The sequence below is a fragment of the Sinohyriopsis cumingii genome, chromosome 7 (assembly GCF_028554795.1).
Source record: "Sinohyriopsis cumingii isolate HCF-2022 chromosome 7, ASM2855479v2, whole genome shotgun sequence".
Classification (NCBI taxonomy): domain Eukaryota; kingdom Metazoa; phylum Mollusca; class Bivalvia; order Unionida; family Unionidae; genus Sinohyriopsis; species Sinohyriopsis cumingii.
The window spans coordinates 72,386,900-72,412,921 of NC_142967.1; the positions used below are offsets into that span (position 1 = coordinate 72,386,900).

At 36.8% G+C, this 26,022-nt stretch overlaps 1 protein-coding gene across 3 annotated transcripts in view; it reads left to right on the plus strand.

The window, feature by feature from the left end:
• LOC149795505 (uncharacterized) overlaps positions 1-19,774 on the plus strand; it is an 87,645-nt gene extending 67,871 nt beyond the window's left edge. For all 3 annotated transcript variants that reach the window (XM_089964103.1, XM_089964104.1, XM_089964105.1), the window contains one exon: positions 18,902-19,774. In XM_089964103.1, the coding sequence (XP_089820229.1) occupies positions 18,913-19,758 (846 nt within the window). In that variant the 5' untranslated portion in view covers positions 18,902-18,912 and the 3' untranslated portion in view covers positions 19,759-19,774. The remainder of the gene's footprint in view (positions 1-18,901) is intronic.
• Positions 19,775-26,022: the final 6,248 nt, after the last annotated feature.

Here is a 26,022-nt window from a genome sequence, read left to right on the forward strand (position 1 = left end):
CGGTATACTTGTATGGTCGACTCCGATCGCTCCAATAAGCGATCGCTCTGGTCAGTTCTACATCTGATCACTCTGGTCAGCAGAAAAATACATCCAACACCGTGTACTATGCATAACATGGGCATATACGTTAAAACATAATGACGTTATATACGGCAAGTTATACAGATTACATTATCGGCACAATAATTACAAAATACACAAGTTAAGAAGTGAACCTAACTGTGCCCGACAAGAATCCTACGGTACTAAACGTTTCTTAAAAATTTAGCTTTATATTGCTGATATAAATCCTTTGCCAAGTCACAAACCAGAATAGAAAATATTTGCATTACGCTACGTAAACTGAAGCTACATGGCAAACATACAAAAAAAGAACATGGTAGTACAATAGTTATAACTTATACACAAGAAATTACTAATTCACATACCTCTACAGCTGAAGATGTGCAAGTCCTTACATTTATTGGTGTGGTCCCTCTCGGATCTACATCAGAGGAGACCCCCTAGTATCTAAATTTAATGGGATTTGTTTTTGTAGTTCCCCCTCCCATGTCTTTTATTGTATAATTACTTTTATAAATTTCGATTTTATTAAATTTTGTTCTAGGGTTTATACACCTCCCTAACTAGTGTATAGCTACTCCTTGACTGGTCTTTAGAGCTATTTACACAAGTGATCCGTGCCAGTGATTGCTATGTGATTTGTGCTATATTTTTCTGTATGTTATTCCTTGTATTTCTGTTCGTACTGGTTTGTAAAGATCAAATTTCTTTTAGATTTATTTAGTTATATTAAATTTGATTTTTTGGAAGCAGTTTAATGCAAGTACATGAGTATTAAGTACATGTATTTGTTTTGTATAGAGAGAAGTAAGGAAATACCGAGTTCATATTATGGTTACCAGGGACTGCATAGTCCATGCGTTCAGCTTAGAGATGATTAATGCACGTGCAGCACGTGCGTCCTGCATGAGCTAGTAGCTGCTTATACTAGCACATGTGCTGCAAGTTTTATGTCCATTAATAATTCAAGAAGTTTCAAATTATAGCATTGGTAATTATATATAAATATTAATTCAAGAAGTTAAATTTATATCATTGATAATAAATAGTTCAATATATAGAAATATGAATTCAAGAAGTTCAAATTATAACACTGATAATAAATTGTTTCTTGATAGTAAATAGTTAAATATATTCAAGAATTTAAAGCTATAGCATTCCGCGATAGCGTTTCATTTCTGAAAGCATTTCTCAAGTACAAATAAGTAAATAATGTTTCTAGTGTATACGTTTGTATGTTTGGTTAGTATAAAATTAGTGAAAAATTCTGGCAAATTGCCTTTGTGGTGTAGTCCATTTGTCAAATTCAAGTTACAAGTTATGGCAATTTGGTAGCAGATCTTTTCTGTTGAGAACATTTAAGAAACTTAAATCATTCTAATATTAACATACGACATCTTGAAGTAATTTTGTATTGTGTTTGCATGTTTGCAAATAGATTAGAAAAGTTGTAGAGAGTGGTTCAGTAATTAGTAAAGAAGCAGAGAAGCTTGTAAGTCTCTGTTCGTCCATCAAGGATGTTTGCGTTCCGTTATCTGAATAGTGTCCTATTTCAGAATATATTGTTAATTGTGTTTCGAGTTGTATTCTCAACTAGTATTCTCACCTTGTGTTCATTTCTAGTATAATAGTATAACTATTGTATACATCCTTTTATATTATTAGTTTATCGAGTTGTATCCCTCGATTAATTATTCAGTTCTACATCTTGTAATCTGTTACTGAATCATAGCCCTGTACATTCAGAGTCATTTCTATAGTAGTATACCTTTACATATATTTCCTTAGAAATATGAAACGTCCTTTATCCTTTGTTCTGAATTCTAGTCCATGTTGATTCCGAGTCGTTTGCCGTTTCGATATTTATATCGAGTTGTATTCATATATAAATTGTAATGTAGTGTTTAAATATTATGATTCATACTACGTGCCTTTCAAAGTTAAGTAGTGTCTATGGCAAGAATAATCGCGAGACTTTAATCAATCGCGAGAATAGTCGCAAGACTCTACCCCACAAGAATGAGTTATCAGAATATTTCCTGTATCCGTTGTATTGAATCATACTCCATGTCCGTTCAGAGTGGTTTCCTTTGTAGTACATTGTTTCATATGCTCCCACTTGCTTGCTTAGGCGGCATTGTACTGTGCTGTACTTTAACAAATGTGCAAGTCTTTAAGTGGACCGCTCACTGATAAGAAGTTCCGTAATGTGAAGATTTATTTAATCTTACGGCGAGGCATTTATGCGCAGACCAAGTCGTCATACGTTGTCTGTGCGTAGGAAGCATTCGGTTTTTCCAGTTGAAAGCACTTCGCATTTGCGGCATAGGATGAACCGAACTCACTATTTCGAAATATTGTACAATATACATAAATCGCTCTTGGGTATCGTTGTACACAAAAGACGAAACCCGAGTACATGTATTTAATAAATAAAAGGATTTATACAATTCCGTGACAACAGCACACGCTAAAAGGATCAAACAATTTTAAACTTAAATAGTAACGCATGACTCGTACATATTACCTACCATCAACTAGCAATATAATGGTACTTGTGTTGTACCATCCATGTCTAAACACCATTTGAGCTTGCCGTAAATTGGTTATATTTATGCTCATGTAAGTAAAGTCTCCAGACAAATTATTGCACGCATGTAGTTGCTTCTTGGTCTCTAGTCAGGTGATGAATGTTAACTGCTATGGAAAGTACATAGTTTTGCATTTTGCATAATACAAGAAAATTGTCTAGAGAATTCATTACTTTCAAAAGAATGGGCAAAAGGCTATTTTTTCATCATTAAATGCAAACTGACTCTAAATAAAATGTGTTCATTGTATGTTGTCCATTCTAGCGCATCCGTTACAAACTGACATTCATAAGTAAGCACTAAAACGATACATTGATGAGGTTTTTGTCGTCAGAGACTACCAGTCGCTGAAATCAATCTAAAAAGAAAATAGCCAGTATACTCTCTTTTAATCATACTTGTATCTCCTTTAACATAAATCTAGGATATTCCATGATTGACTAGTGCATCACTAAATTATTTCATTACAAGGTTCTCTTATTCAAGTTTCTTATAGTATGCATGGTTTAACTTGATGTCGTACCACACGTATCGCTGTTATTCGATTCCATAATAGTCACATTATGTCACACCAATGTGTGTTTTGTTTTGTTTTGATCTTTTTCACAACAAACAATTTTCTGAAATTTGGCTATGCATATATGCAGGGTATGGGAATGACGGATTCAATTTAATTATAAATTAGAAAAAGAAAATGTTCGATATAGAAAAATGTATTCAAATAGTCGAGACATGCGCTCATTAAGCGGTGTGAGGTTATGTAGGTTCAGCTTTGTGTTCAAACCATATCTCTTTTAAAAACCCAAGAATCTACGGAAAGGTCTTACTCAATACAGCGCGACATTTAATGTTGTTCTAGGGTTTAACGCCATTTTCAGCACAAGATAGGCTATACATGGCGGCCAGTATAACTGGTGGAGGAAGAACCCTGGAAAACCCAGGGAAGAACCACCGACCCACGAGAAGCTACTGGCAGGCTTTCCCACGTACCCACGCTATGACATTTAATGTAGCAGGAACATCTTTCGAACAAGGTAATTAGCATATATAAACGGCATTTATGCGCATAACAATTTTCGTCTTCAACTGCACAGAACTTGGAACTGTTTCAAGAATAACTTGTCTTTAAACCGGGCAAGCCTTTGAATCCTAATTAAATTAAGGTCTCGTACTGTGAAAGTAATTCGACGCATGACAAACAAAACCAAAAGTGATGTATGATCGACAATGTACAGTCCTATCGTTAATCCCCCAGAAGTTAGCTGTCTCAGAATCAATACCAACAATTAGATTAGTATTCTGGTAGCTATTTTCTATAGTCTGTCCTCACAAATACGAAGTTGAATATAAACATACCATTTTAACTTGATTAGAGTCACATCTCCTGTTCTTGAAGTACTTGCCCATTTGTCACACAAAATATCCGGTGTTGTTAAGGATCCTGAATCAGGGTACGATTTTTCTCCTGTTCTTAAAGTACTTGCCTATTTGTTACACACAATGTCCGGTGTTGTCAACGATCATGGATGAGGGTACGATTTTTCTCCTGTTCTTCAAGTACTTGCCCATTTGTCATACACAATGTCCGGTGTTGTCAATGATCATTGATGAGGGTACGATGTTTCTTCTGTTCTTGGTTAAAGAGGGACGAAGACTTGTTTGAGTTTTAAATATTGACCAATGAACAAGAATATAGTCTTCAGGCTATATCACAAAAATGATCCGGTAAATTTTGAGATTTATTTGTCTTCTGCTTCAGAAACTTTCTTTGCATCCTAGCAAACCAACAAATGTTGTTGTTATTCACCGACGCAACTCTACACCCCCATATACCCCACCCCACCCCAGTTCACGGCAATTACTAATGCGAGCATTCTAAATTCAGTCACAGGAGGTCATGGTCCAAAATCAACAGCTTGTTCGTCTTGCCCTATGCTTGATTACAGAAGAACAACTTAATCTGACGCAAAGACGACGAATTAGATTAACAAACATCAGTTATATCATGCACAGTTACTGGGAATCCTTTTTGCTTTTAACCCTTTTTCTCAAGTAGTACAAAATGTCACAATGGACGTGAAAGGTTATAGTTTTTGAATAGATAAAAGAGCGACCACTAAACTCTGTGGACAGACGTAAGTGAAGTCTGAAGGAAATGTCGAAATACCTTACAAAATATCACGTGACAATATAAGTCACATGACGAAAGTGGTGATGTCTGGTATATCGGAATACGACTAATAATTTTATAAACTATCGTAAACAGGTGTTAAATTGCCTACCTTAGGCCATTACAATAGAACACCATATTGTTAATTTTACTTCCTGGATGGTGCTCTCCCTGGTTGATCTTCTCATACCATTTAGGGAGATACTCCTGCCCAACTTGTGGTTGTATATGTGCTATGTTGTTTGTCTTTATTTATATTTTGCCATCTTTTATATGAATTTCATATTATAATCTTTCTCTCTGTCTCTCTGTCTCTCTGTCTCTCTCTCTCTCTCTCTATATATATAGTGTTAATATATATATATATATATATATATATATATATATATATATATATATATATATATATATATATATATATAATGTTCATATATTTTGTACATATTGCATCAATTTTTGTTTTGTTTTTTGAAAATAAGATGAAAATATATTCAAGGCATTTGTCGTCTTCCAGAAGGTAGGTTTCACTATTCAAGGAATCGTCGTCTTTCAGAAGGTGGGTTTCACTATTCAAGGCATTCGTCGTCTTCCAGAAGGTAGGTTTCACTATTCAAGGCATTCGTCGTCTTCCAGAAGGTAGGTTTCACTATTCAAGGCATTCGTCGTCTTCCAGAAGGTAGGTTTCACTATTCAAGGCATTCGTCGTCTTCCAGAAGGTAGGTTTCACTATTCAAGGATTCGTCGTCTTTCAGAAGGCGGGTTTCACTATTCAAGACATTCGTCGTCTTCCAGAAGGTAGGTTTCACTATTCAATGCATTCGACGTCTTCTAGAAGGTAGGTTTCACTCATTTTAGCCTCTTCTTCTCTCTTATGTCTCTTTATAGCCCTCCTTCTACGTTTGTCTCTGTTTATAGCCCTCCTTCTACATCTTTCTCTGTTTAATTCTTCTTCTAGCGATGTTGTTTGCTTTGGTTCTTTGTTACTTTCTCATTTGATGTTATCATTGTGGTTTTCTAGTTTTATAAGCGTCTTCCGGACGATCATCATAGTCTTCTATATATTTTTCTCTCTCTTCATCCGTTATACATGGTTGAGCTATTTCATTGTTCTCGTTGTTGGTGTTGTTATTGCTGTTGTTTTTATCTTTTTGCTACTCTGCTCTAGTTTTTTTTCCAATTTGTTCTGGTTACCTTGTTGTATGCTTTCCTTTTTCATTACTGGCTGTGTTTGTTTCTTTTGTTTCTCTTGGATTACGTTTGCTTTTGGTTTCTGTCTTCCTGCTACTTGTTGCTGTGCTTTCTTCTGTTGTTGTTGTTGCTTGATTTGTTTTGTTTTTTTTACTAATTGGTGTTGTTTTTTCTCTCCTTGCTGTTGTTTTGAGCTTTTAGTTCCTTTTTTGTGTTGTATTTGTCGCTCTGTCTCTTGTTTCTGTTTTTCTTGCTGTTGTTGGAGTTTATTTTGTTCATTTTGTTGCCTTTGCTGTTGCCCTTGTTCTACGTTTTGTTTTTTTACATGGTGTTCATGTTCCTGTTTTTCTACTTGTTCCTGATCATCTTGTTGTTGTTGTATTTTTCCTAGTGGTTCTTGTTGTTCTTGTTGCCCAATAGTCGGGAAGATTTCTAGCGTAGCTTTGTAAGTTTGTTCTATTCTCCTTGAGTGGGTTTCCGCCGGGTTTTTGGACATTTATGTGGGGTGTGCTCTGTCTCCCCGCATCTGTTGCACTTTCGGTGGTATATACATCTCTTTTACCAATCTGTTGTCAGAAAACCGTGTAAGTAGAAACCTCTTTTGATTCCTGTTAGTTTTGTTTCTTTAAATTTCCAGAATTCTGATCCCGTTGTACATAGAGAATCATGGAACCGTCGCCAATCTAGATTTTCTATCCTTATGCCCAATTATTTTCGAAGTGGTCGACCGTTTCTTCTAGGGGTATTTCTATGGGGATATCTGATAAATGGAGTTCTCTTGTCTGTTTCTCGATCTTATTTATGAGTGGTACTGGGTTTTTAACTATTGCCGTCTCTCCCTAAATATTTAGTTTCCAAACTGTAATACCGGCAAGTTCCCTCTTGGTCTTATTATATATCCCTCATGTCCTTTTCTGTTGATTGAGTAAATTTGTTGTAGAATTTCCGGGTTCTTGGTTTTTAAGGCAATTATTACTGTGGACGTAGCAGGTACTCTTTCTCTCGGCATGTGTCTCATATCCATCTCATGAGTACCTTCCTGAGAATAGCATTCAAGCTATGGCCTTTTCAGTCTCAATTCTTCTTGTTTTAAAAAAACTTTCCATGTTCCTTATTGCATTGTGCGCCTCCTCCATGTTTTCTCGCTTTCCTTGCTCGTGAGTAGTATTCACTCTGTTTTTTTTTTTTTTTGTTCTGTAGATTTGTATAAATTATTGTCTATATTTTATGCTTTCGTATAATATTCCATCGATTCTGAAATTCTGAAGAAAGTTATTATGCGCTCTTGCAACCAGCCATGGTTGCCAATTGCTTTCTCGGAGCCTTTCCTCCGGTGGTCTTTCTTGCTGTTTGCTTTGTGCGTGCCATGTTGTTCATAGCACAAGGGGCAATAGTTTGTCTGTTGCCTAAATAATCATAATATATATGTTGTATTTCCTAGTTTGACTTAGGTTTATATAAAGAAGAATGAAAACCAAACACGAACTGATGTCTATTTTTCAAAACATCCGTTTCTCCGTTTCACCGAAGCGCTGGCGAAAAGGGCCATTCATTTCTCGAATAGTTTTCAATTCCTGTCATGTGCACGTTAACAGACAATGGCATTTATACCTTCGAAGTTAATACTATATATCATACCTCGAATATATCCAATAACTACCATTCGGAACCCTTTGGTGATGTACAAAATAAGGGTTAACCGAGAAGTTGCGAATTCAGCGAACTACTGCATTTTCGTTTTTGTGATGACCTTTCCGGTGACGAAAATCTGCATGAGCTTTCTGTAAAATACTGAGCCGACATACATCCGAGCCATATTATTGTCTCGCAGAAATAGTATTGGTGGTCTGAATGCGGAAAATGGTTCATTAGTAAGACTAGTGCCCATAAATACATTTAATAGAAAATAGATCGAAACATGCCAGAAATGCAACCATTAATGCTTTACTTTGAACAATAAAACAGCAGTTAGGTAGTAATATCAATCGATATTAAAAACTTTGTATGTATGTATGTATGTATGTATGTATGTGTGTGTGTGTGTATGTATGTATCTATTCCATTTTTATAGATGTTATACACACACACACACACACACACATATATATATATATATATATATATATATATATATATATATATATAGAGAGAGAGAGAGAGAGAGAGAGAGAGAGAGAGAGAGAGAGAGAGAGAAGAGCGAGAGAGACAGACAGACAGATAGACAGACGGGTACCGCGAAAACAAATTTGGTATCAATGTATACCGCGATATTTGTTTGCCTACCGCGATACGTACCACGCTATACCGCAGTATGTTAGGGATCAACAATTCAATGTTCTGGGGCAGGAACCTGACACTTTTTTTATTTCCGTCTGTCAATATCTGCGCAAATATTTCTTGCTCTGATTGACAGAAAATAACACCATGCTATATCCATGATATAATTGGGAATGGAATATTATCTTGAGATATAAAAAGAAAATGTTTCAGCGCAAAAGAAAATCACATCCAGTCATCCCATTCCAATTAAGTGGCCAAAACCTTATAGGCGATGAATTTGCTTGTGTATGTTAAGTGTTATATAAATTGCAATCCAAAAGCTGTAACCAAGTTTCACTATAGCTGAAACGATGAAATAGAGTTTGCTGTCAATAAAGAGCGTACAGATAAAAATAAAAAGTGCTGAAACCTTCAGTCTATATTGTACTACTGATGTACCAATGGTCTGAACCGTGATCATGTATCAACAGCCTTTTGATGAATAAAAAATAAAATAAAAAATCCAAAAACTCCTTGTATGAATTCAGTATAATGTCTCTATCCAAGAACGTTATTATAGAGCACCTTATAATTCAAAAGAACAAATAATTTCATCTATATCAAATTATGAATACAACAATTAAATAATGTAGTGGTCAATTGATAGAGTTTGTCAATGTTGGAGTTCATGTAAATATTGTTACATGAAAGACGTCTCGGAACGAATTCAACAACTTCTGCGTGAGCCTGGCTTTCACAGTTCATAGTTCCGCTATTTTCACGAACCTCAAGACAACTTCACTGTCAACTAAAACGTTCTTAAACGTGCAAACATTGCAAACAATTTGCTCTAATGATCAATAATTTCACTCTTACAACCTTCATATTATTTAACAATGTGTGTAATTCACCAGTATGCATGGGCGGATTAAGGCTCACTGGTGCCCTAAACACTGAAAAATCTTGGTGCCCCCCTCCTTTCCACGTACACCTGGGAAGATAACCCTAGGGTACAACATGATCAAGAAACAGAACATTATGATCAATTTGCACTAGTTTTATCAATTTTTTTTACAAATCTTCATTCGTTTTTTTTTCTTTTCACCCTTTTCTCAACTTTTTGGTGCCCACTTTGGCCCTGGTGCCCTAAGCACGTGCTTAGTCTGCTTACTGGTTAATACGCCCCTGCCAGTATGCATTGCCAGCTGAATAGCCATGCAATGCAAAACACGATTCAAACACCCAATGCAAATAGTATTCCTATCTCAAATAACTAAAGAGGGAAATCTAAAATCAACCAGTTTATTCACTATCTTAGCAAATTATGGAGGGTACATTTTACGCAATTAATCCACGTTGTGATAAAGTCTTGTGAATGATGTACATTATGACGTCTGCTCCTTAAATTGACTAATCACAAGGGTTGAGAAATATTTGTCCAACACGGACTTCCATAATCAACAAATTTTCACTAAAATTTAAAAGTTATAAACAGAAATGTAAATACAAAAGCATGTACCTTATGTTCAGTACAAAATATGAAGAAATTAAGATCTGTCAGATCAACATCAAGAATTAATATGCATTTCTATTCAAGTCAGAAAACAAAAGCTTCCAGCCAAATTCGTAATTTCGTTGTTATTGTTGTTTTTGCTATTGTTTTCTTTGTTAGTTATCTGTTGGATTTTGTTGGGCGTGGGTTATATTTACGTAGAGTAGGAGTAAATCACAAGCACTGAATATGAATAATTCTCTTTTCCATACAAGAATGAACAGATATTGGGATTTCTCGTCACTTACTGATATATAGAGGCATCGTCCAGAGTTCGAAATTATTTCGACATTTCCTTCAGACTTTACTCACGTTGTCCACAGAGTTTAATGGTCGCTCTTGGCATTAAATATTTTATTACCTATTTGAAAAGTATAAGATTACTCTCGAATATTAAAATATTTAATACCGGGATAATTTATAGATAATGCGATGTCAGCGATGATAACCTCACTTTTTGGTGGTATTTGTACCAACCTCCTTAACTGGGGTTTGCCTTTCTCAACTGCAGAGAAAAGAAAATATTTTTTTTTCAGTACTGGTATGGTTGCTTGCTTCAAACTCTTTATACAAACGTGTTTTGTAATTAGTGTTTTCATTTATCCAGGACTTATAAAATAATGTATGAAACCTCTCTTTGGCAGAATGTTGGGAATACAGTTAATTTGCTCTTAGATTTCGGAGGAAATCGTTGCATTCTGTTATGAGATGTGTAATAAATGGGTATTGATTTATTATTGATCAAAGAGGTGGCGACAGTTCAGTTTGTACATCCTACGACTGAAGCCTCAGTATCATGACACTACAGAATACATCAGGGTTCTTCAACTGAATTAATGTTGAATCATATGGAAAGATGGCATTGAATCATGAGGAGATCGTAATATATTATCGAATTGTTCTTATTTAAGGTACTCTCTCTCTCTCTCTCTCTCTCTCTCTCTCTCTCTCTCTCCAGCCCGTTTCTAGGAATGTAGGTAAGGGAATACAATTTATGTAAGTTATATTGGATTTACCAATGTGCAATGATATATGATAGTGTTACACAACGTGTAAGCTTGCGAGAGCATCGCTTCTGATATGTCTGCTGCATTCTCTCTGTTTTATATATTCACTCATGGACACATTAGTTTGTGTCGAGTTTACCGTGGGGCAATATCAAACTATACAGTTTTGACACCTTATGTAATTACTCTCTTCTTTAAATTCTTTAATTCTTCGGTTGGCAGGAGACCAAGAATGTGTTTCTATTCAAAAAGACACAGTAAGGACTGAGAATTGATAACATTTCTGACAGCTAACATTTTGAATGGATTGTGTCTACATGCGTTTCATAATCATATAAGATAGTTCATATCCATTATATTATATTGACGTCATCCAAGAGATTAATAGAATCTATGTTGGGGTTTAGACCGAGAAGAGAAAATCCCAGTCAATGGGTTATATTATTTGTCTCCCCACGAGGCATTATTTTTCTTACGCAACGTTTCCATCTAAATTGAAATAACCCTTCACCCTTTGCAATTTAGCAGATTCAAAACACAGTATTCATCAGGTACTATTATTGATTGTCACTTTATATTAAGGTCATTAGATTTTGTACTCTTTACTGAAACTCTGCATGATTATATAGGTAGAATCTAGCTGTATTTGCCGCTTTTAGAAAAGAAAAACCAATCAAATAAAAGGTTATAACTGTTATTCGTTGGAAGTATTGCGCAATGTGCGTGTCTCGAGCCAGGTTTTTTTTTTTTTTTTTTTTTCTCCAAATACTGCGCATTAAGACGAATATGCTAAGGAAGGAAATGGTGTGACCTGTCGACCCTAGGTACACAAGTTCTACGCATGAAAAAATAGAAACAAAAAAGCATTTGCTGTTACTGTATTATCACATTTAATCGAAGGATGTCATATGAAATTAACAAAAAATAATTAATATCTTTTACGCGGTTCAATTTAAGTTCAATCAGTTTTTATTTGGAGAACGTTCTATGGTCGACAACGCTACGATAGAGTACTTTGCAGTACAATAAGCCTACTGGGTACAGTTCTAACGAAATGTGAAGAGAAATCAGGAAATTTATAATTCATGACTTTCTTGGAAATTTTTATTTTCTGTCTATGCCAAATGTTGCTATCACTAATGCAATTATATACTATATGCACATCGTGTAAAATAACAGGAGTTTTCATTTTCAATCATATTATATTTGATTCAACTGGGGCAAATTGTTAATGTTTAACAAAGTTAGACGAAACCAGTTTGACATAACAAATTTCTGGGTTTTGCCGGCTTTGCAGTAGCACTTGAGAGAGTTTGGACTTATGTGGTGCCAGTGACGTGTATTGTTTGTGTATCTGAAGCTCTATCAAATAACTCGACATATGTGTATGGGGTGGGGATGGGGGTGTAATGTGCGTCTCAAAATGTTTTGCATGGTGTTATCAAAGTTTGAGAGGCCATAAGTTGCTTTATAAGCAAATTTCTTTTTGTTATATATCTGTTGTTGATGATGCTGTTGTTGTTGTTGTTGTTGTATTTTATAACAACTCCGTCATTAGAAGATAGCAAGGGTTTCTTCTTTTTAAAAGTAGTTTCTAGCGCTTGGACGTCATGACTTAGACGACATAATTGTAATAACCAGTGGAGATTTTTTTATGTATAAAAATAATGTTAGCAAAACAGGTGGATTTCTCTGTCGCATGGGTGAGAATAACAAATATAATGTCATTTGAGGCGGTCATTGACTTTGAATTTATCTCTGTAACCCATCTGAGCACCGTGTTGAAATTGCTCGTTTTCTTTTGCTTTTATTTTGGTTTGTTCTATTGTTTTTTTTTATGTGTGGAAAAGGTTTTACTATAACAAGAATAATACAATAATTTCCGCGAATCTCTAAGCTTTATTTCAATTAAAAAGAAAACTGTTGGGTTAAGACTGAGGAGTGTAGATAAAATCTGCGTTAACCGAATCGCTTCACCTACCAGAAACAGAGCTTAGGCACCTATGTGAAAACTATGCATTGGTATAAATGTGACGTTAAAAGACACAATATTAAAAACTAGAGGTTAATACAAAGAAATATGGAGGATAGACGGGACATCACAGTTTAGAAGAGACCTGCTGGTCAAATAGCACACTGATTTTAGGTCTGATAACTTCCCCTAAAATGTACAAAATAAATTTCACGTTAATTAAGTTATCTGCATTCCATATCGACAGAATAAGTAAGACCTTACATGTCTTGTATCATATTTCTTCCTTTGTGATACATATACAGAAACACACTTAAAAAACCGTATCCCTTTATACTATTTTGGATTAACTCGACGTAGCAAACAAATACTACTAATTTAACACATTTTGAAACTTTTTTGGTGAGCCAAAAATTAAAAGAAAAGAAAATCTAGCTGATTTGAGCCCGCAAACTTAAATGTTAAACGAAATTAGTAAAATTAGTAAATACCCACTCTTCCATAGACAAATATGTTCAAGGATGACTTTATACATGCACAGCAAAACAGCAGTCACGAAAGTCGGTTACCATCCTTACCTGGTCATGCAGTATATGGATTCACTTTGACTGACGGCAACTAAAGGTATCCGGTTACGGTGCTCTTTTCTTATTTCCAATAACAGATTTGATGTAGAATATAGGTCGGATAACAAAGATGGCTCTACTGAGCTGCGATACGTGACAACTGTTGCGTGGGATGAACGGATGTCGAATTGTTTGGATCAGATAAACACGGGATACATTTTCGTGTCACAATGCAGACATCTTAGCGATATGAATGAAACTTTTTTAAAGCTACTTTAAAAATCCAAATTACACACACACACACACACACACATGTATAGCTAAGCTTAATTTATGTGTGTGATTTGGATTTTAACGTAGCTTTAACAATTTTTCAGTCATATCGCTACGATGTCTGCAGCGTGGCAGTTTATAATGATGCCTAGCACTGGGGCATCATGTCGCAGACATGTATGCATGATGTCCCACCCAGTCACGTTATCCTTACACCAGGCCGACCAGTACTAACACTAACCTCTTAATGCTGAGCGCCAACCGAGGCAACTGTAGGTACCATTTTTGTAAGTCTTTGGTATAACTCGGCCGGGTATCGAATCTACGACCCCCACCCCACCACCCACCCCACCCCACCCCCCGCATCCGAGGCGGACACTGTAACCACTAGGCCACAGGAGCGGTGCTTAATTTATACATCAATTTAATAACTTCGTGTTAAAGTTAACGGAAAAGTCCATGTTGTATTGTATTTTATTATATTTACGAGAGGTGTTTAAAATTGTCTGACCATTAGTGTGCTGCAAAATGTTCTTTATTAATGCTTAGTAGGCCTACTAGTACGTCCGTGCATTCCCACTACGTATTCCACATGCGCCTTTACACCGTTTTTATTGATGGACAGTATGTCCGTGTATTCATACTGCGCATTCAACATGCACCTCTACACCGTTTTATTGATGAACAGTACGTCCATGCCTTCCCACTACGTATTCCACATGTACCTCTACGCCGTTTTTATTAATGAACAGTACGTTTGTGCATTCCCACTACGTATTCCATATGTACCTCTACACCGTTTTTATTAAAGTACAGTACGTCTGTGCATTCCCACTACGTATTCCACATGTACCTCTACACCGTTTTTATTAATGTACAGTACGTCCGTGCATTCCCACTACGTATTCCACATGCACTTCTACACCATTTTTATTAATGGACAGTACGTTTGTGCATTCCCACTACGTATTCCAGAAGTACCTCTAGCACCGTTTTTATTAATGTACAGTACGTCTGTGCATTCCAACTACGTATTCCACATGCACTTCTACACCATTTTTATTAATGGACAGTACGTTTGTGCATTCCCACTACGTATTCCAAATGTACCTCTACACCATTTTTATTAATGTACAGTACGTCTGTGCATTCCAACTACGTATTCCAGATGTACGTCTACACCGTTTTTATTATCGGACAGTACGTTTGTGCATTCCCACTACGTATTCCAGATGTACCTCTAACACCGTTTTTATTAATGGACAGTACGTCTGTGCATTCCAACTACGTATTCCACATGCACTTCTACACCATTTTCCAGTCTGATTGTCAAGTTATTAAATTCCATTTTGAATGCACCTTTTTGGTATCGAGTTCCTACAATGGAAGTATTGTGAACTTTTCGAATATTCCTTGTGGTATTAGAAGATATGTTATATAATATCCACGCCAGAAGAGAAAATATTTTATATTCTACGAGACAAAATTGCTTGAAAGTCTGTACTTCGCCGTTACTCTCGGTCGCCATTTGAGACTTCCTGTGACGTGTCTAAGGTGGTTTGTGTTTACAAGGGCTACATGTACTACACAGTTGAAACTCTTAATTATAGTACTTGCATGTGAAACATAACGAACTATTTACTTACTAGTCATACATTTCAGATTCTGAACCTAGATACTAGTCAGACATTTATGATGATGAAGCTAGAACAGGAAGAGGTGCTTTTAATTTCAAGCTCAGACAAAGTATAATTTATATTTTCAAGTAATAAATTAGCTAACACAAATCGACCTCTTGACGCACCGAACCATTCGGAAATCCTCTGAAAATCATACCATTCATTTTACCACGGCAATGGGGTGGTGCCGAACACACATTATATACACTAGATTTTCAAAAGTTTGAGATAATTTTATTTCTATAAGCATGCGTTTTTCCCAACTTCATTTAAGTAATTGAAGATGAAATTTTTTCTTGGACTTTGCCTTTAAACAATTATTTACTTAAAGTCTCTTACTTTTAAATCAGATTAAACATAAATTGTTTTGCACTAACATTGTAGGTTTTGTCATCAAATGATCTTACTATTTTAAAATGTGTCTATTTCTCTTCAAAATTGAACCGATACGTCTTATAATATTCAAAATTCATATCATTTACCGTCTCTTCTTTTAAATGCTTTGCACGTTTTGCCTAGCTTTATCCACAAATTTTAATTCTCAGATCAAACAATCTCTCATTATATTATCGATAATTTCATCCTTAAACTTTTCAAGCGCTTTCTTATTTACTCAAGGGTAAATGGTACTCGTTATCTACAAAATGGATAATCCTTCCCCCTTTTTATCCTGATAAAAACATAAAAAATCTTAAATAATTGAATCTATATTAATGCGTAATAATCAATCTTCTCTCCACACTTTTTGAAACACATCGTAGGCCAGCTTGTACATTACTAGTTTGTCGTATTCTAACATTTTAAACCGATATCGATCGTCTTGTCTAACATTACAGAATATTGTTCTGGATATATTTTTCCCGATATCGATCGTCTTGTCTAACATTACAGCCTATTGTTCTGGATTTATTATTCCCGATATCGATCGTTTTGTCTAACACTACAGACTTTAGTGCTGGATATGCTTTACCCAATATCGACCAACTTGTCACAAATTAGAGCTGTTTGTGCTGGATATGCTATTACCCGATATCGACCAACTTGTCACAAATTAGAGCTGTTAAGGCTGAATATTCTATACCCAAAATCGATCGACTTGTCTAACATTAGGGCTTTTAGTGCTGGATATGCATTACCAAATATCGATCGACCTGTCACAAATTACAGCTGTTAGTGCTGGATATGATATTACCCGATATCGATCGGATTGTCTATCATTAGGACCTTTACTGCTTTATATGCTAAGACAGCATCTTTATGACAAGAAAAAAACGTTTATTAATTCTCTTTTTTTTCTCAAGGCCTACAAATGACTTGCAAGATCTTATAATTCTCACTTCAGTTAACATTCTTATAGTTTACAATGTTTTATCGAATACCGTGCTAATTATCGGTTTAACCAATCCTTTTAAACATTTTACTGTATTTGTTTAAAATTGTATTTAACTTTATATTCTCTCAAAAATGTTTTTTGGACGAAAAAAGCTCATTGAATCTTTTCATGTTTTAAATTTAGTTTCCTTCTGCTCTCAATCTTTTTTTATATGACGGCATCGGCATTCAAATTTATACTATTGAATGTAATGACATACCTGTACAGCCACTTCTAGCCCGCTTTCACATTATAAGACCATCTCACACTAATGGCTTGATAACCTTTTGTGTCCTCTTCTGTAGCTAGCATCAAAACAAGCAATATTATGACGATAGTAACGTAGACCAGTTTAAAAATCATTAGCACCTATGTAAGTTATGTACTTGTTTGGTTTCTTAGGATCACGGTCGTCTTCGCGTTTCTTATTAGGAACTCGCCGCGAAACGCTGAAATCAATCAAACAAAAACAAATGGACTAAAGGATTGAAAAAGCTGTGGAATTTCTATTCATTCCAACCATTAAAGGGTATGTTTCCATGGCAAAAAATTGACAATTTGTGATTCAATCCAAATGGGAGAATCCAGACTGCTCATGAGTATGCTGTGAATTCATTTTCATAATTGTAAGTAAGGATTCGTCGCATTTTATACACTTTAAATGTCCCAAAATGTACCAAAAGACGATAATCAGTTTGTATCCAGTGCATGCCAATGGTGCAAAACTGGTATGATTCCCATTTTAAAATGGTATCCGTTATTAACCGTGTAAATAAACGAGCCGACTGATATCAAGGGATATACCTTCAAATATATCTAAATGTAATTTAGCTTTGAGAAATCATTTGTGGCTTTCGTTCATTAAAAACAAAACAAAAATGTAATTCTAAGGACTGCACTCGACATTCAGTTTGTATTGAGATATTAATTTCTTCTTAATTTCAGTTTCACTCGATAGTGAAGCGAATTGATTTACGTGATGTAATTCATTTACATACTGATCGACACCAAGTCTTCTTTATCGTTAGGGTCCCTATTTAATGGATTAACGCGTCTAAGGTCCCTATTTAATGGATTAACGCGTCTAAGGTCCCTATTTAATGGATTAACGTGTCTAAGGTCCCTATTTAATGGATTAACGCGTTTAAGGTCCCTATTTAATGGATTAACGCGTCTAAGGTCCCTATTTAATGGATTAACGTGTCTAAGGTCCCTATTTCCTAGATTAACGCGTCTAAGGTCCCTATTTAATGGATTAACGCGTCTAAGGTCCCTATTTAATGGATTAACGTGTCTAAGGTCCCTATTTCCTAGATTAACGCGTCTAAGGTCCCTATTTCCTAGATTAACGCGTCTAAGGTCCCTATTTCCTAGATTAACGCGTCTAGGGTCACTGGTTCCTAAATGAACGTGTGTTGTGCCTCAAATGCCTAGATTAAAAACAGTTTCCAAATCACTGCGTCGTTTATACTGTCGGGGGTATTGTCTGTCACTGAATCAGCAGGGACGTTGTGAACGAACTAAGAAACGCGTTTCTGCGCATGGCAGCAGGAGATATTTCAAATTTGACACACTGACAAATCTTTAGTATGGACCTTATATTATATGTCTGAATCAATAGGAAAATAAGTACAGGATGAATGCTAATGGCGTGTGAAATAGCCCTGTATGCAGTATAAACTCTTTACATATCGATTCTTTGATTCGCTCGCTTAATGAGTAAAACTGCATGATTTACAGTTTTGCCAGTTTGTATTATTCATTAATGTGAGAAACCAATTAAGCTTGTTGGCAGCAAAGGCAGACCAAGAGTATACATAAATGAGCTTTTAAGTACAAATGATAGAGGTTCTGTACATGATCAGGTAATTGTGCTATGAACTGGTGAACGATGCGATCAAGAATATACAGTAATTAGTATTAGGCTTTTGACGCCTCAGTAGGCAATGTCAGTGGCATGGGTAAACTAAGAGGCAACACATACAGATCCATACAGAAGACAGAGGTACGCTGCATGTCGTCAGTAGACGTTCAGTAATTGTTGAATATTTAGGTAGTAGATTATGTACATTTATCTGTTTTTAATTTGTATTAAACAATTTGACAAGTCAATGAGGAAAGCCTAGATCTTATACATGAAACCTATCACGGAGATATCGAACAGTGTTGTTGTTTATAATATTGAAACGTTTCTTTTAATTTCTAGACGACTGAATAATGGCGTTTGCCACCACGAGAAAGCCGGCCAAAGGGCATGCCTTACAGGCTCCAGAAAAGCCAACGGATTTGCCCCTGGAAGCAACGGTCTATGAGAGATACCACGAGACCTTAACGGAGGAACGTGCTGTTAATATGAAATTGTTGGTCAGTGAAAGCCGCAGGGGCTCGAACGCTTCACTAACACGGCACAATTCGCTTCCCTACCTTATGGAGAAGGATTTTAGTACTGAACAGTCATTTGAAGACACAAAAGATGATATACGTGCTCCGTTCATAAAATATGATCCTAATATGCTCAGTCCATATTCCGCGTCTCCAGTCATACATAGACGTATGTACAAAAACTCCCCTAATTGTCCTTCAGCCACCCCAACCCCTCCATCCTCGCCCAGAAGTCGGCGGAGTGTTTTATCTTTCAGAGATTTGCCATCACCGGATAAACCCTTCACAACTTCAACTTTTTCAACACCAAAACTTTTACGACGACGCCAGAATTTACAGAATTCACTAAGCATAGAGTCATCCAATGATTCACTTGACAAGGGAAAACAAAAATATGATATAGACGGAAAGAACGTAATACCCTTAAGTGAAGAAAATGTGGAAAGCCTAGAAAAAAACATTGACAAAAATGCTTACATGGCACCTGGTGATAACTCAGAAACAATGGATACGCTAGACATTGCGTCACATCCGCCTTGCTTTGAATTCACAAATGAGAATGACAAGCATTCGGATGTGACAGATTCACAGGAGAAATGTGAGAGGTGGTTAAGAACACTACAGATAGCCAAAATGGACAAAATAAAATCTGTCAGTTATACTCATTTACCACCCTTATGAATAAATGAATATAACACTTAAGAATAATTTCTTAATTAACCTAGTTCTGTGACATAGATTTTTCTAATTTTGATTTAAAGCATGTGGAGATGTTTGCGTTGCAACATTACCCTTATTTCATTTTTTTTTTAAATGTATGCATTATTACCTTACCCGTACTTGATAAAAACGCCTGTACAGAATTTAATGCATACATTTGAAATGTGAGTATAATTTTTATGCAACGTGGATTTATGCCCTGGATGATTTATTTCGCCATGAAAAATTTTAAAAAAGACTACAATTACAATTCATCTTTTTCAGAGAGCGTGTAGTCATTTAATTCAGTCTTTGTTACATTTATGATGAATTTCATTAGTCTATTTAGATTTGTCATGTTTTTTTTTGTTTTTGTTGTTGTATTGTTTTCTTGTTTAAATCGTTAAAACAAGTGAAAGACAAAAGATACGCAGAGAATGTCTCAACTTAAAGCTCACATAATTTTAAATGTTAAATTTTTGTGATCAGGTATTGAGATATAAAAGTTTATATTGGCACCAAAAAAGTGACTTTCAATTTACTCGTTTTTCAGAGCTAGAATTTACCAACTTGCATTTTATGACATCGATTTCTTTAATCTCGATCTAATAAGAGTAGTAAATGGGGATAGATTAGCGACAATGGGAATTAGCATTACAGAGACCCCTGGGTCAGATTAGCGACAATGGAAATTTAACATGGCGAAAAATCGTGGGTCAGATTAGCGACAAGGGAAATTAACATGGGAATAAATCGTGGGTCACTCTAGCGACAAGGGGAATTTAACATGGAACTATAGTGTGGGTCTGTCTAGCGACAAGGGGAAATTAACATGGGGAATAGAGTTCGGGCTTTTGGGATTTTTTTTTTTTAAATTTAAATTTAAATTTAAAAAAGGGGTAGGCAATGGAAAGGCTATCTCTTTTCGAGAAATATGGCTGGCCCTGAAAAGGGCCTTTGGGTTTTCTTCTTCTGCTTCTAATTTCTTCTTTTTCTCCACCAAGTTCTTATTTTATCTCCAACATTCTTTCTCTTCTTCTCTTTCTTTTTCTCCTGCTCTTCTTTCTTCTTCTTCTCTTCCTCCTCTTCTTTCTTCCTCTTCTCATTTTCTTCTTCTTTTTCAATCTTTTCGTTCCATTTGCTTATTCTTATTCTTTCCTCTTCATCCTCCTTCTCCTCCTTTATCTCTTTCATGACACCACTAATCTTGTCCTTTACCTTTTTTAAGTTATTAATTTCCATCTTTACACGATGGGGACTATAGGAATAATGGTCTTCAACCAGTCTTATCAACATCTGCTCCATCATTCCTAAGTTGTCTAAAACGTCTTGTAATGTTTGTATTTTGTCCATTTGGTTAGAAGCCATCTTCTTTTTTTATTCTTTGCAGAATGGTTTGAACGACGAATACTATGGGTTCTTATACTTAAAGCGCGTACGTGAAGGAAAACATCCCCCTAAAACGTAAAATTGATCTTACCTAGATCATGACCAAACAACGCGCGAACGTGAAGGAAAACATCCCCCTAATTTTTCATTTCATATAATAAAACCCAAACTATACTTTTTCATTTCATATAATAAAAACCCAAACTATACTCTCCACATACGCTAAGAAACAATAAACAAAATCCATAATCTACTATCCACACAATCTTACGTGAGCGCTTACAAAACCCAAACTATACTCTTCACATACGCTAAGAACAATAAACAAATCCATAATCTACTATTCACACAATCGTACGTGAGCGGGTACAAACACAAACACAAACACACAAACACAAACACACAAACACATACGCTAAGAACAATAAACTAATCCATAATCTACTATCCACACAATCGTACGTGAGCGCTTACAGAACCCTAACTATACTCTTCACCTACGCTAAGAAACAATAAAGAAACCCATAATCTACTATTCCCACAAACATACCTGAGCTCTTACAAGCACCAACACACAAACACATACCCTCACACTATCTTAAAAAAGAGTTAGTGTTTATAATCACACTACTCTACCTACACACATTGGCAAATCGATCGTTATTTCTTTTCTAGCGTATTGGGTAGCCCTGAAAAGGGCTGTTTTTTTTTGTTTGGAATTTCATGGACACCTGGTTAATGGTGGCACCTTCCAGGCCTGGCGCCGCATACACATCTTATCCCCCAATTACTTTTTACCTTTTGAGGGGAGAGAGCAGAGGCAGGATATGTCGCTTCAGAATCCCAATTTTCGCTCTCTGGGATTCTGAAATTTCTTCTTCTTCTCTCCTTTTCCTCCTCCTCCTCTTCTTTGCATCTTCTCTCCTCCTCTTTGTATCTTCTTTCCTCTTCTTTATATCTTCTCTCCTCCTCTTCTTTGTTTCTTCTTTCCTCCTCCTCTCTTATCCTTCCCTCCTCCACAATGGCTTCCGCGGCCAGTTCATTTAATATGCGCCTGGCATATTCCAGATGCACATGAAGTTCCAACAGTTTCTCCAGCCTCGTGTTCATTTTTGGTGTTGATCAATCAACAAGGGTAGCTGGACTGCCGAACGAGTTTCAATTTATAGTGAAAGCGCGGACGTGAACGAAAACATCCCCTAAAAACATAAAATTGATCTTACCTACATCATGACCATAAAACAACGCGCGGACCTAAAAGAAACACTCACTCACTTTTTATGCTACCCATCACTATTTTAAAATTTTTTATAAATCACTTCAATAGACTATCCACATACGCAAAGCAATCCAAATTTACACCTCAAACACCAAAAAAAAAGACATCATTTTAATCTACTATCCATACCAACTTACTTAACCACTTACAAACACAAACACACAAACACATACCCTCACATTTTTTTAAAAAAGAGTTAGTGTTTATTTTCACACTACTCTACCTACACACATTGGCAAATCGATTGTTATTTCTTTTCTAGAGTATTGGGTAGCCCTGAAAAGGGCTGTTTTTTTTGTTTGCTATGGCATTCTTTTTAGTTTCTAAGAATGCGATGTCCTCTGAGGATAGACTTTCTGGCGATAGGTCTGCTTCTTCGGAAAGAGAAGAAGAACTCTTTGGTGTCGATACGACAATCGACAAAGCCTCTGTCAGCTTCAGGTTGCTGCTGCTGCTCTTGTTGTTGTTGTTGCTGCTGTCTCTGAAGTCTGTACTTCTCTGTCCATTCTTCTTTTTCCCTGTTCATTTCTTCTCTGAAGAGCTCTTCTATCAGGTCTTCAGTGATTTTTAACATTCTCACGTTCTCTATTTCTTCTGGCTTCGGTATCAGACTGTGTCTGACCCTATGCAAATTCACGTAGGCTTCGTTGAGTTTAGCTAGTTTGGAGCACATCTTCTTAGGAGGATGAGTCGACAATGGATGGTTAGACTGGAAACTGCCCCGGTTCTTAAAGTCAAAGCGCGGACGTGAAGGAAAACATCCCCCACACGGTTTTTGAGTCGCAACGTTCAGTGAGTGTCATGAGAGGGATAGTAAGAAATGAAAGAGCATCAATCCAACATTCTTATAGCTAAACAAAAGACAAAGGCATTTTTTTCAAAACACAACATTTTTTATTCAAAAATCACTTAACACTAAACAACAACTCTAACATTTTTAACAATAATCCAACAATATAACATCAAGCAATTTTTTCAAAACACAACATTTTTTATTCAAAAATCACCTGACACTAAACAACAACAACTCTAACATTTTTTAACAACAATGCAACACTAAAAGTTTCTCCACTAGGTAAAGAGGGATAACAGTCTTCCATGGTTTCTAGTAATCTAGGATGACTTCTCTCAAACTGTTGATTTCTATGGTATTATCGAATTCTGCATACAGGATGACGTTCACCGTTTCATCAGGGTCTCGGTCTTTAAACTGAATTTCCACACGAATCTGGCCGGATTTTATAGGGTGGAAATGTCCCTCGTCGCTGCCTTGGTCTGGAGTGAAATCGAAAGCCCACAAAGCGTAGCCTCCTGCATAATCCTCGTACGTAATACCGTGACTGGTATTGGTTCCTAACTGTCCGGTGGCTTCGTACAAGGACAAGTACGATCTCAAGTAATTCTTCTTTTTAAAGTCAGGTTCGAAAGGTCGGGTACACAAGGTCTTGCCATCGCGACTGACTTCGATTTTGGACACACCAAAGTGTTGAAAGTAGAAAGGATTTTTTTCGGCAGCTCCGTTGAAGGCTGTATTCTCGACGATACCAACGATCAAACGTTTGGGTAACTGTCCTTGGAACAGATGATCTTCGATCATGGATCGCTGTCCCTTGGGAATGGTGAAGGTTTTCACTTCCACGCGTCGTATGGGATACTTGGCGGTCGTTCTGCTCAACGTCTGACTGATGTCGTTTCCCACTTTAGGTAACACTTCCACACGGCGTACGTAGAGTCTGGCTTCTAGGATTTTGGTTTTGTAACCCTCACTATCAGCCATCAAATGGAAAGCGGCACTGCTACGATTCAGTCTCAGGCGGACATCCACCCCGTTCAGCAAATACTTTTCTTGCAACCACATGTCCAAATGCAAACGATCCATCAGTTCTAAACTTGTGTCGGCTCCCGTGATTCTCTTTCTTCGTTCTACAAATCCATCATTGTTGTCTTTCTTTTCATCAGTTTCCAATATTTCAAACTTGGTAGGTTCGTCAGCTTCCCATACCACACAGGCATTGAGATGAGTGTTCTTGGCATCTATTCCGTACGTCAAGAGATTTTCCAGGTAGGCACGATAAGGGTAAGTATCCATGCTGCTACTGACCAGTTTGTTATTCAAATACAAGTCCACTCCACTGAACAAGGAATGCATGAAATTGTTGACGGGAGCTACTGCTTCATCGTCTATAGCACCTCCAGTCTTATCTAGAATTTTGACTTTCAGGTACAAGTAACTGCTATTCAGATCGATGTAATCTTCGGGCTGTCCTTTGATTTCAAACTCGATGGGAGCGGAATCGGTCAGTGAGGAGACGGGGTGAAATTCCACCCACTGGGATTCTTGCATCGTCATCATCGTGGGGGGCATGGCAAACAGATCCAGTTCCGTCTTGGAACAAGCGCAAGATTCTCGGTGCATCATTTTTTTGTCTCTTATCTCAATAATCGAAAACGTCTAAGTCTCGAATGGTTCTTCTTTTCTTGGCCTTTCTCGCTTGAAGTCTGGTGAAAGGGTGTTTTCTTCGTCGTCTCTTTCTGCCTTGTCCTTGCTGAATGCCTGACTCGGTAGCGTGCAGGGCATTTATAGGTGTTTCTCGTTGGCCTAAAATGTCTTTGCCTGTTTGCAGCAAGACATTTTTGCCTGCCCTCATGAAGGCTTCTTTAGGGTTTTGTTTGTCGATGATGACATTTTGGAGAAATTCTTTGCCTTGTGTCAGTGCCGCATCTTTCAAGGCGTGCAATCCGCGTGTCACCATCGGTTTCAACACCGGGGCCACCGAACGAAAGGCCGATTTTAACATATCTCCTAAGCCGTGTCCTCGCTGTCGAGCAACCCCTCGGTACACTGGATACATGACTTAAGAGTCGTGAGAGAACCGTTTTCGAAAATGGAGTTTCACCGTGACTTTTCCTTTGGTGAATGGAATATTTTGTCCCAGATCTCCTTTTATAGCAATGTTGACCGTGTCCAAATACGACTTACTGACAGGCAAATAGTGAGGATGGACAAATTCGCGGTGGACGTGGTAAGTGTTTCCACCTTCCTCGTCAGTGTTCGTGGCAGAATCCACTTTGAAAGGAATGACACGCAGTAACGGTACGGAGGTGTGTCCCACCACGTTGTACTCCACCACATCGGAATACACGAACATCAAATTCAGTCCTTGGTTCAGTTCTACCGGGGCACGAAATAACTTGCTAAAAGACTCGTTGTCGTAAACGATGGGTAATTCGTTTTTCTTGATCATGGTCTTTCTCATGTCCATGTCTCCGCCCAACATGTCAAACAATTCAGGACAAAATAAAATGGACAGGATTTTACTCCGTTCAAATTTCATCAAGAAGCGACGAGCTGCTTTGTGGTACTCCATGGTGACATATTTGTTGACATGCTCCAAAGCTTTCAGAAACACGACATTAAACCTGGAGGTTATGGTGCTGACCAAATGTTGACCACTAAAATAATAGCCTGGGGGAATGAACAAGTGATAGGTGGTGTACTTTTGTGTACGGGTTTTCTTGTCATACTTGACATTGCTATCCATCCACTGTTGCATTTGCTCGTCATGAACTTCCACATC